Consider the following 13,175-nt stretch of genomic DNA (forward strand, 5'->3'; position numbering starts at 1 on the left):
AGGGATTAGCTGAGTGTTCAGTACGTTGTTAGCGTGTTGAGGGAGCACCCGCATGTTCAGTACGTTGTTAACATGTTGAGGCAGTAGCTGCGTGTTCAGTACGTTGTTAACGTGTTGAGGCAGTAGCTGCGTGTTCAGTACGTTGTTAGCGTGTTGAGGGATTAGCTGAGTGTTCAGTATATTGTTAGCGTGTTGAGGGAGAAGCTCAGTATGTTGTTAGCGTGTTGAGGGATTAGCTGAGTGTTCAGTACGTTATTAACGTGTTGAGGGATTAGCTGAGTGTTCAGTACGTTATTAACGTGTTGAGGGAGTCGCTGAGTGTTCAGTATGTTATTAACGTGTTGAGGGAGTAGCCGCGTGTTCAGTATGTTATTAGCGTGTTGAGGGAGTAGCCGCGTGTTCAGTATGTTATTAGCGTGTTGAGGGAGTAGCCGCGTGTTCAGTACATTATTAGCGTGTTGAGGGGCTAACGGCTGCTCTGTCCCTGTGCTGCAGATTTACCGGCGCTGCTGGCTGGTGTTTAAGAAGTCCTCCAGCAAGGGGCCGCGCAGGCTGGAGAAGTACCCTGACGAGAAGTCGGCCTACATCCGGGCCTGCCCCAAGGTACGCTGCACTGGGGGGGGGGGGGGGCAGAGCGGGGGCGACGGGTTCACATCTGCACTTGTGTCAGAGAAACAGGAGAGGAAATATGAGATACAGCCATTGCAAACACACACATGCACACGCATGCAGGTATACACACACTCACATACATGTACACATACTCACACACACACACACACACATACATTCACACTCTCTCACACACTCACCGCACACACACACACACACACACACACTCTCATGGCCTGGCTGTCCCCACCCCCAGGTGACGGAGATCAGTAACGTAAAGAACGTGACCAGGCTCCCCCGGGACACCAAGAGGCAGGCGGTGGCCATCGTGTTCACCGATGACACGTCTCGCACCTTCACCTGTGACTCAGGTACGCCCCCAGCCTGCTCCTCTCAGTAACAGCGCCACCTTTCTGTACATGCAAGAGCAGGTGAGTTTGTGTGCACTGCATAAAAGTCTGTATTAACAAGCATTTCAGTCTTGTAATGAGACTTAAATTTTTATTTCAGTTCCAATTTTTTTCTCTCAAGTTGAAGATATTAGCTTGTTTTAAGTTACTATTTGCTTGGCAATTTAATTTTTCTCACCCTTTTAGTAAATCTTGAAATAAGTCCAACTGACTCACCTCATTGATAAAATTTTTGTTATATACCAAAGTAGTAGAAATACGATTTTAAATGTAAATGTAAGACTAAAATACTTGTTGAGATTTACCTGTTTTTTGGTTTTTGGTGTGTGGTGCTTCAGGTCAGTAATACTTGGTCCAACACGGGGAAGCACAAACACACTGATGTCATACAGTGGGAGGAGCCTCTGTTTCTCACTTACTTCCTGCTTCCTCACAGAGCTGGAGGCAGAGGAGTGGTTCAAGACCCTGTCAATCGAGTGCCTGGGGACCCGCCTCAATGACATCAGCCTGGGGGAGCCGGACCTGCTGGCAGCGGGGGTGCAGTGTGAGCACACAGGTGCGTGTGTGCGCGTGCTTGTGCGTGCATGTGTGTGTGTGTGTGTGTGTGCGCGCACGTGCACGTGCATGTGTGTGTGTGTCAGTTTGACCTTGTTTTCTGGCACTAATACCTCAGTCTGAGATACAACATAACGTAATGATGAGAACAAGCCGTTCAGCCCAACAACACTCACCATTTTCCTGACTAAATTGTACCCAGTGCTCTGATTATCTACAGACTGGATAGTGTCTAGCACGTGCTGTCCGATCAGCTCCTGCTTTGTGAAATGAGAACTGAGGGACAGCTGCGTGACATCATTACATGTGTCTGTGAGGCCTGTGTGATTTGCTCCCGTAGTTTGTGAGATGCACCTGTCTCTGGGATATGAACAGCTCTGAGTGCTGTGTCCTGTTCCTCGTTCTCCCCCTGCAGAGCGCTTCAACGTGTTCCTGCTGCCCTGTCCCAACCTGGACATCTACGGGGAGTGCATGATGCAGATCACCCACGAGAACATCTACCTGTGGGACATCCACAACCCCCGCACCAAGCTGGTCACCTGGCCCCTCTGCTCCCTGAGGCGGTACGGCCGCGACGCCACCCGCTTCACCTTCGAGGCCGGCAGGTGAGAGAGAGGGGGGGGGAGGGAGTGGGGAGGGAGAGAGGGGGAGGTGAGGGAGGGGGAGGGGGGAGAGAGAGGGGGAGAGAGGAGGGGGGAGGAGGGGAGAGAGGGGGAGGGTGGGGAGGGAGAGAGGGGGAGAGGGGGAGAGAGGGAGGGGGAGAGGGGGAGAGGAGGGAGGGAGAGGGGGAGAGGGAGGGAGAGGAGAGGGAAGAGGGAGAGAGGGGAGAGGGGAGGGGAGAGGGGGGAGGAAAAGGGAGAGGAGGAAGAGGAGGAGAGGGAGAGGAGAGGGGAGAGGGAGGGAAATGGGGAGAGAGAGTAAAGGGAGAATGGGGAAAGAAAGAGGGGAAGGAAAGAAGGGAGGAGAAGAAAAAAGGGAGAGAAAGTAAGGAAGGGATGGATCGGGGAAAGAGAGAGGGGAGTTTTGAGTTTTAACAAAACTTTATTGTCCAGTACTTTTACTGCCTGTTGGCAACTGCAAAAGCAACATCAATAAAGAAAACTCTGCATCATAATGAGCAACCAAACAATACACAACAAACAGGAAGAGATGAAAAGCAACACAAACCCTTAGAAAGCTAACATATGGCCATTCATCACACTGTCATCTGTGTGTGCTGTTAAATACTAATTCTCCTCCCTCCAGACTACACACACACACACACACACACACTCACACACACACACACACACACACACAATCACACGCACACACACACACACACACACACACACACACACACACACACACACACACACACACACACACACACACACACGCACCCACACACACACACACACACACACACACACACACACACACACACACACACACACACACACAGCCCCACCGTGGCACCAGCTCTCCTGAAAAACCCCAAGGTCCTGCGTCCTGTTATAGTACTCAAAGTCAATAGAAGGTCTTTATCTGACTAGAGATTTGTGCGTCTCAATGGTGTTGATTGTTAACCCAGTCTCTGCTTCCTTCTGCCTGCTGAGCCACTTCACTGCTATCGTAGCCTGGCCCCCGCAAGAAAATTAACAATGCAGCCGACTTTTCTAACTTTCTTGCTACAGCGAACGCCGAAAATAAACCCCTGGATTGTGAATGCTACCCCAAAGAGCAGCCACCAACGAGCTAACCAAGCTTAAAAAAGGCCCAAGCCTGACTCAGTCTTTAAAACAGTGGAATATTGTCTCTCAGACACCACAGAGAGGGCAGCCCCTGTCCACTGTGGGGTTCACAGGGGAGACAGAAGCAGTGATTGGCAGAAGCCCATGGAGTACTCTCCACCTGCAGATCCCCAGCATACTGACCTGTAAAAACAGCCCCAGGCAAGGGCGGTTAGTACAGGTCAGTCCTTGCAGGCCACACATCTGCCCCCCCCCCCCCCCCTCCAGGCCTGCCCTCCAGGGGGTGTCAGCCCTGTTGCCCAGCCTGTCTCTGCTGAGCACCTTGACATAGAGCCTGTATGACCTCTGGCTGCCTGCGGAGTCTAGAGCGGACCCCCTCCACACTCTCTGCAGTGGCTGGACCCAGCCGTGGAGGAGGCTCCCCAGTGTCTGTGTCCACACTTTTCCCCCTCCTGCTCCTGCAATACCCTTCAGTGTTCTCCTATACCACGCCAGACACCTGCGTAGACCTCAGAGAGAGAGGGAGGAGAGAGAGGAAGAGGGAGAGAGGGGGGGGAGAGAGAGGAAGAGGGAGAGAGGATGGCGGAGAGAGAGAGGGGAGAGAGGGGACAGAGAGGGAGAGAGAGAGGAAGAGGGAGAGAAGAGAAAGAGAGGAGGTAGAGGAGAGAGAAATAGAGAGGGGGGGAGAGAGGGGACAGAGAGAAAGAGAAGGAGAGAATGAGAGAGAGAGAGAGAGAGAAGGAAAGAGAGAAGAGAGGGAGGGGGAGGGCTGCTGTGCTGCTAAAAGGAAGGACTGGATTGTAGCCCCCCCCCCCCTCCCACAACTGAAAGAGAGGACAGAGCAGAGACACTGAGTGTGGAGGCTGATTGAGAAACTCAATGCTTCCAGTGTTTATCAGTTCCAGAGGTGCATTACCTGTGTGTGGGGGTGTAATGCATTTTCCCGGTGCTGGTACTGCAGCCCTCAGAGAGTGTGTGTGTGTGTGTGTGTGTGTGTGTGTGTGCGTAAGTAATCCCTCTGGGACGCACTCAAGTGTGCCGTGCGGCGTGTGATCTTGTGTGTGTCCTGCCTTCCAGGAGAGATCAGCTCGCCAGATTACACGATTACACGGATATAGCCCTTCAGGGTGTGAGATCGGAACGGTGTGATTAACCGAACGTTCTAATTCTAATGCTGATGTAACAGTCACTCCGGGTAATTGGAATCAATGGGGCGTTCTAGAACACAGACTTGGAATTTTGAAAAAAACATATATGTATTTTTTTAAAACCTGCTCGTCAAAGGGTCAAGTTCTTATCTGCTCCTGTGGATTCATCCTCAAACTATGACTCACTCCACTTATACCTCAAACAGCAGCGATATGCCAGCCCGGGATGGTCAAAAGGTGGAATATGCTGCCCTCTGGTGGCTGCGCTGGTGTATTACCGGGTTGGAACAGAACCGAATTACAGCCTTTGGCGTTGCGCTTGCAGTGTCTTGGTCGCGGTTTACAGTCACGGGACACTGCCGAAGCGCTCCGCAGGGCTGCAGGAAACGTCAAGCTTGTCAGCCGTGCGGTTTTGTTAAATGCGTTTGATGGCTTGTGATTCTATCTGCGAGCATCTTTCAGCTATGTCATCTCAATTAAGTCATCTGTCTATGTCATCTCAGTCGTAATGATTAATATTAATGTGGATTCATGTGGCACTTCTCATGGCTGTTGACAGATATTTATCTCTTTTACTCGGCAGTATTAACAGTAATCTGTCAACAGAACATTAATGCCTACCAATAACAGTCTGTGTATGTTTAACTGTGAGTACAAACATCTTACAGGATGTGTGTGTGTGGTAACTGTGTGTGTGTGAGCATGTGCGTGTTCATGCATGTGTTACAGGATTTGTGTGTGTGTGTGTGTGTGTATGCATGTGTGTAACAGTGTATATGCCTGTTACAGGATGTGTGTGTGTGTGTGTGTGTGTAACAATGTGTGTATGTCTGTTACAGGATGTGTGTGTGTGTGGTAACGGTATGTATGTCTCTGTTAAAGGATGTGTGTGTGTGTGTGTGTGTGTATGCATGTGTGTAACAGTGTATATGCCTGTTACAGGATGTGTGTGTGTGTGTGTGTGTGTGTGTGTGTGTAACAGTGTGTATGTCTGTTACAGGAGTCTGTGTGTGTGGTAAATATGTATGTTCTGTTAAAGGATGTGTGTGTGTGTGTGTGTAACAGTGTGTATGTCTGTTACAGGATGTGTGTGTGTGTGGTTACAGTATGTATGTCTCTCTTAAAGGATGTGGGTGTGTGTGTGTGTGTGTGTGTATGCGTGTGTGTAACAGTGTGTATGTCTGTTACAGGATGTGTGACAGTGGAGAGGGTCTCTACACCTTCCAGACTCGGGAAGGAGAGCAGATCTATCAGAGGGTGCACTCTGCCACACTGGCCATCGCTGAGCAGCACAAGAGAGCCCTGCTGGAGCTGGAGAAGAACAGCAGGGTGAGAACATGCACACACACACACACACACACATACAGATCCACACAAAAACACACACACACACACACACATATACAGATCCACACAAAAACACACACAACCCCACACACCCGCACATACAGATCCACACTACAGATCCCACACACACACCACACACCACACACACAACACTCCACACTCACACACATACAGAACACCTCCCATCACACACGCACATCGCACACACAACACACAACACACACCACACACCTGCGCATGGCAGACACAACACAGAACACACCCATGACACACAAGCACAAGCACACACGCACATAGAGATCCACACACAAACACGCACACACACACACACACAGACTGGTCATCACGGAGCAGATAACACGATGATCAGCACTATAAGTAACCACCCATCATCACCGCACTTCTTCGACACACCAGCGTCGTACCTCACCACCACACAGCCATCCTCCCACCAGATCCTTCAGGAACACCACATCACAGGCACTCAGCACAGCACTGACAATCCAACGGTACGCCAGCCCTACCACACACAGCATCTTAACTCACAGCCCTACCACACACAGCATCTTAACACGCAGCCCTACCACACACAGACATCTAACTCACAGCCTACACACACAGCATCTAACTCACAGCCCTATCACACACAGCATCTAACCACAGCCCTACCACACACAGCATCTTAACTCACAGCCCTATCACACAGCATCTAAACTCACAGCCCTACCACACACAGCATCTTAACATGCAGCTCTACCACACACAGCATCTTAACTCACAGCCCTATCACACACAGCATCTTAACATGCAGCTCTACCACACACAGCATCTTAACACACAGCCCTACCACACAGCATCTTAAATCACAGCCCTATCACACACAGCATCTTAACTACAGCCCTACACAGCATCTTAAACTCACAGCCGACACACAGTCTTACACCTTCACAGCCCTACCACACAGCATCTAACACACCCTACCACACAGCATCTAATCACAGCCCTACCACACAGCATCTTAACTCACAGCCCTACCACACACAGCATCTTAACTCACAGCCTACCACACAGCTCTAACTACAGCCCTATCACACACACAGCATCTTAACTCACAGCCCTACCACACACAGCATCTTAACACGCAGCCCTACCACACACAGCATCTTAACTCACAGCCCTACCACACAGCATCTTAACTCACAGCCCTGCACACACAGCATCTTAACTCACAGCCCTGTCACACAGCATCTTAACTCACAGCCCTACCACACAGCATCTTAACTCACAGCCCTGTCACACAGCATCTTAACTCACAGCCCTACCACACACAGCATCTTAAATCACAGCCCTACCACACAGCATCTAAACTCACAGCCCTTCACACAGCACTAATCATCTAAACTCACAGCCCTTATCACACACAGCATCTTAACTCACAGCCCTATCACACACAGCATCTAAACTCACAGCCCTACCACACACACCATCTTAACTCACAGCCCTACCGCACACAGCATCTTAAATCACAGCCCTACCACACAGCATCTTAAATAACATCTAAACTCACAGCCTTATCACACACAGCATCTCAACTCACAGCCCTACCACACACAGCATCTTAAATCACAGCCCTACACACACAGCATCTTAACACAGCCCTGTCACACAGCATCTTAAATACATCAACCCGTTATCACACACAGCATCTTAACACACAGCGCTACCACACACAGCATCTAAACTCACAGCCCTACCACACACAGCATCTAAACTCACAGCCCTACCACACAGCATCTTAAATCACAGCCCTACCACACAGCATCTTAACTCACAGCCCTACCACACAGCATCTAAACTCACAGCCCTGTCACACAGCATCTTAAATAACATCTAAACTCACAGCCTTATCACACACAGCATCTCAACTCACAGCCCTACCACACACAGCATCTTAACTCACAGCCCTACCACACACAGCATCTTAACTCACAGCCCTACCACACACAGCATCTAAACTCACAGCCCTACCACACACAGCATCTAAACTCAGCCCTACCACACACAGCATCTTAACTCACAGCCCTACCACACACAGCATCTTAACTCACAGCCCTACCACACACAGCATCTTAACTCACAGCCCTACCACACACAGCATCTTAACTCACAGCCCTACCACACAGCATCTTAACTCACAGCCCTACCACACACAGCATCTTAACTCACAGCCCTACCACACACAGCATCTTAACTCACAGCCCTACCACACAGCATCTTAACTCACAGCCCTACCACACACAGCATCTTAACACACAGCCCTATCACACAGCATCTTAACTCACAGCCCTACCACACACAGCATCTTAACTCACAGCCCTACCACACACAGCATCTTAACTCACAGCCCTATCACACAGCATCTTAACTCACAGCCCTACCACACACAGCATCTTAACTCACAGCCCTACCACACACAGCATCTTAACTCACAGCCCTGTCACACCCAGCATCTTAACTCACAGTCCTATCACACAGCATCTAAACTCACAGCCCTACCACACACAGCATCTAAACTCACAGCCCTACCACACAGCATCTAAACTCACAGCCCTACCACACACAGCATCTAAACTCACAGCCCTACCACACACAGCATCTTAACTCACAGCCCTACCACACACAGCATCTTAACTCACAGCCCTATCACACCCAGCATCTTAACACACAGCCCTATTGCCCAACATCTTACATCTTGTTATTACATTAAATTTAGCAGATGCTCTTATCCAGCGTTACAATATAACATTACATTACATTACATTACAGGCATTTGGCAGACGCTCTTATCCAGAGCGACGTACAACAAAGTGTATAACCATAACCAGGGACACGTATAACAGAAACAGGAGTTCCCCTGATTAATATTACTATATTATTAAAGTGCCAAACCTGGCTAGCTGCATTACCAGAACAGACATTAGTGCAATATCACTTAAGAACTGCCAAACGTAAACCCACAATCAAAATACAAATTCTGAGTATATGCAGATTACATCCATAACAAGTCATAAGAAGAGAAACATAAAGCCATAAAAATATAATCTAAGACCATAAAAGTATCATAAACTGAATGAGTGTGAAAAGGAGGGAGTGCTATGAGGGGATGGGGAGGGGAACTGAGACTCAGTCTGAAGAAGGGGGTCTTTAGTCTGCATCAGAACAGGGCCAAAGATTCTGCTGCCCTGAGCACTCTGGGAACTTCCTTCACCACTGTGGGGGGCCAGAACAGGCCGGAATTTTGATTGGGAGAAATGAGGGATGGGGGTGGGGGGTGGCGGGGAGATTCATTTACCTGAAGGTTGCGGAACAGAGAGATCTGGCTGGGGCGTAAGGTTTGAGGATTGGTTGAGGTGTGGTGGAGCTGTTCCAGTCAGATCCGCCCTGTAGGCTGGGACCCAGGTTTTAAACGTCTCGTCTGTCTCTCTCTCTCGCTCTCTCTCAGGTGACCTGTTCGGCGGCTCGCAGTCCGACCCCGACACAGACCTGCTCGCCACGCGCCTCTCCACGGAGCGCCACAGCTCGGTGCCCCTCCGTCACGGTCGACATCCCCCCGGACACTACCTTCCCACCACTTCCTACCCCAGCCAGTGAGGGGCGCTGTGGAGCCACTTCCTTACCGCCTCGTGTCTCGCCCTCGCATCTCCACTGGAGCCCTGGACTTCATTTCCGCACCCGGTCACCCCACTCCGCCCCCTCTAGCCCCCGCCCTCCCTACCGCACCATACCCCACACCACCCCAGCACACCCCCTTGGGCCAGTCAGGGGGTGGAAGGGCGCCACCCAGTGGGGGGCAGGGTCTGAGGGATCGCCCCCTTCACAAAGACGGGAGGAGCCGGGCCATGCGGCCGCCACATCACCTAGCCTTCCCCCGGGGACAGGACTCCAACACCCAGCAGCCCCCAGCGAGGAGCTTACAGGAAGTCCCAAAGCTGCGGCGGTCCTCCCGAGACCAGCACTGGAGCCCCGCCTGGTGTAGTCGCGTTGGCCGCGTAGCCAGACGCTTTTTCGTTTATTCGTGACCCTTGTCTGTGTGAAGCTCTCTCGTGCATGCCCCCGTCAGAGAGGAACGTTGTGACAAATGTGTGTGCGTGCGTGCGTGGGAAAGGAGGAAGGTTATCTACCGAGGCCTACCGTGGTTCAATTTTCCCCCTGATTGGGTTCACTTTGATCATCGTGGTCTCTTTAGGGGGTCACAGGGCCACCCCCCCTGACAGACTTCTACACCCCTGACCTCCGTGTGTGAGTGGGGTGCCTGTCAGCGGTCTGGAGACGGAGTCACACCCCATTGCAGTTCTTCCACGCTCAACAAAACCGTCATTTTTACCGACCTTGGACAGACCGACTGCCCACACAGTTCTGCAGCATGATTACAATGTAGCTCGCTTGAATCCGTAGAACCTAAGTGTGACACACAAAAGGTCTGTAAGCTAAGAGGGTTTTGTCTCTCCTTTTAAAAGAAATGCACAATTACCCACAATCCCACTGACCGAGTCTCCACGACTGAGGACGGCAGAGCTTCAGCAGTCTTTCACAGGAAAGGAGAACGGCTTTGTCGTTTTTTTTATTTCTCTTCCATCCCTCTCTTATTTTCTGTAGCCGACAGGGCGACTCGGACGAACTCGGTCCCCACCTCAAACTGTGCTCGGCTACATCACAACGATGGGCCCTGATTTTCGTCCAGCGTTTGGAGCGGAGAGACGCCATTGGTCGGACTACAGGCATGACTTTCCAGGGAGCTGACTTCTTTGTTTGTCATCCATCCAATCAGAAGCTCCGCTTCATTTAGCGATGGTAAAAGTTCGCCGGCGGAAGAGGTGGGTGTGGTTTCTTGACTCCGCCTCTTTTTTTTCGGGAAGATTGAATCCTCGGCCCTATTGGCTGTGAGACTTGGAATGAAACACCAGGACCAGAAGAGACAGATGAGAACGGGTGCAACTTCAGACGTTGTTTTGTGTGTCCTCCTTTTTTGGGAAAAAAACCCCACATCTGAACGAAACACAGTGTAATTTAGGACGTTGTGTTCCTAAATGTTCATACATTTCCTTTGCTGATAGTAATGCGATGATGATGATGATGATGGTTAAGATGACGATGATGATTATTATTATAATTGTTATTTGTGGTTGTTTTGTTTCGTTATTTTGCCCCATGATGCTTTTGTTCTGATGAGTAACCCTGGTTACGGATCCGAGCAGCCTCGAAGTAACTTTTTTGCACTTAGAGTGATGATTTTAAACCGATCTGTTTCAGGCAACTCAGGAGAAAATAGTTCTTCTATCCGAAAGGTTGTTTTCTGAGCGCCAGCGATGTGCGCGGAGCGAATCCCCCCCCCGAAGGTCGCGAGTTAGGGCAGCCGAACCCTCCCCTCTTCATTCCTGTCCCGCCCGTCCAGGTCGGCCTTCACACCAAATACTTTCTTTAGGGCTAGAGAAGGTGTTCCACTCTGGCTGAGGCTGCGGCTCGGAGAGCGATCTTGCCCCAGCCCCCAGGGGCCCCAACTCCCGACCGTCAGCGTCGCGCCCGACCTGTTCTGCTCGTTAGTCCTACCTTGCTGTCACCTGACTGGATTGCCTGGAGTTTTAAAACGATTTGTCATGTATCACAAGTTTGTATATTGTGGTTTAGTGTTGTCTACACAAGGAGCAAATAGAGGGTGGGAGGGTTATTACTGAATGACTTGTGGGAGGGTTATTACTGAATGACTTGTGGGAGGGGTATTACTGAATGACTTGTGGGAGGGTTATTACTGAATGACTTGTGGGAGGGTTATTACTGAATGACTTGTGTCAGGGTTATTACTGAATGACTAGTGAGAGGGTTATTACTGAATGACTTGTGGGAGGGTTATTACTGAATGACTTGTGGGAGGGTTATTACTGAATGACTAGTGGGAGGGTTATTACTGAATGACTAGTGAGAGGGTTATTACTGAATGACTTGTGGGAGGGTTATTACTGAATGACTTGTGGGAGGGTTATTACTGAATGACTTGTGGGAGGGTTATTACTGAGTGACTTGTGGGAGGGTTGTTACTGAATGACTTGTGGGAGGGTTATTACTGAATGACTTGTGGGAGGATATTACTGAATGACTTGTGGGAGGATATTACTGAATGACTTGTGAGAGGGTTATTACTGAATGACTTGTGGGAGGGTTATTACTGAATGACTTGTGGGAGGGTTATTACTGAATGACTTGTGAGAGGGTTATTACTGAATGACTTGTGGGAGGGTTATTACTGAATGACTTGTGAGAGGGTTATTACTGAATGACTTGTGGGAGGGTATTACTGAATGACTTGTGGGAGGGTTATTACTGAATGACTTGTGGGAGTGGATTACTGAATGACTTGTGGGAGGGTTATTACTGAATGACTTGTGGGAGGGTTATTACTGAATGACTTGTGGGAGGGTTATTACTGAATGACTTGTGGGAGGGTTATTACTGAATGACTTGTGGGAGGGTTATTACTGAATGACTTGTGGGAGGGTTATTACTGAATGACTAGTGGGAGGGTTATTACTGAATGACTTGTGGGAGGGTTATTACTGAATGACTAGTGGGAGGGTTATTACTGAATGACTTGTGGGAGGGTTATTACTGAATGACTTGTGGGGTGGTTATTACTGAATGACTTGTGGGAGGGTTATTACTGAATGACTTGTGGGAGGGTTATTACTGAATGACTTGTGGGAGGGTTATTACTGAATGACTTGTGGGAGGGTTATTACTGAATGACTTGTGGGAGGGTTATTACTGAATGACTTGTGGGAGGGTTATTACAGAATGACTTGTGAGAGGGTTATTACTGAATGACTTGTGGGAGGGGTATTACTGAATGACTTGTGGGAGGGGTATTACTGAATGACTTGTGAGAGGGTTATTACTGAATGACTTGTGGGAGGGTTATTACTGAATGACTTGTTGGAGGGGTATTACTGAATGACTTGTGGGAGGGTTATTACTGAATGACTTGTGGGAGGGTTATTACTGAATGACTTGTGGGAGGGTTATTACTGAATGACTTGTGGGAGGGTTATTACTGAATGACTTGTGAGAGGGTTATTACTGAATGACTTGTGGGAGGGTTATTACTGAATGACTTGTGGGAGGGTTATTACTGAATGACTTGTGGGAGGGTTATTACTGAATGACTTGTGGGAGGGTTATTACTGAATGACTTGTGAGAGGGTTATTACTGAATGACTTGTGGGAGGGTTATTACTGAATGACTTGTGGGAGGGTTATTACTGAATGACTTGTGAGAGGGTTATTACTGAATGACTTGTGGGAGGGTATTACTGAATGAC

At 49.5% G+C, this 13,175-nt stretch overlaps 1 protein-coding gene across 1 annotated transcript in view; it reads left to right on the forward strand.

Moving 5' to 3' along the window:
• dok4 (docking protein 4) overlaps nucleotides 1-11,595 on the forward strand; it is a 29,910-nt gene extending 18,315 nt beyond the window's left edge. The window contains exons 2-7 of the mRNA XM_064337321.1: nucleotides 496-603; nucleotides 869-983; nucleotides 1,459-1,578; nucleotides 1,993-2,182; nucleotides 5,649-5,787; nucleotides 9,308-11,595. Of these exons, the coding sequence (XP_064193391.1) occupies nucleotides 496-603; nucleotides 869-983; nucleotides 1,459-1,578; nucleotides 1,993-2,182; nucleotides 5,649-5,787; nucleotides 9,308-9,841 (1,206 nt within the window). The 3' untranslated portion in view covers nucleotides 9,842-11,595. The remainder of the gene's footprint in view (nucleotides 1-495; nucleotides 604-868; nucleotides 984-1,458; nucleotides 1,579-1,992; nucleotides 2,183-5,648; nucleotides 5,788-9,307) is intronic.
• Nucleotides 11,596-13,175: the final 1,580 nt, after the last annotated feature.

This window comes from Anguilla rostrata, chromosome 5, assembly GCF_018555375.3.
Source record: "Anguilla rostrata isolate EN2019 chromosome 5, ASM1855537v3, whole genome shotgun sequence".
Classification (NCBI taxonomy): Eukaryota; Metazoa; Chordata; class Actinopteri; order Anguilliformes; family Anguillidae; genus Anguilla; species Anguilla rostrata.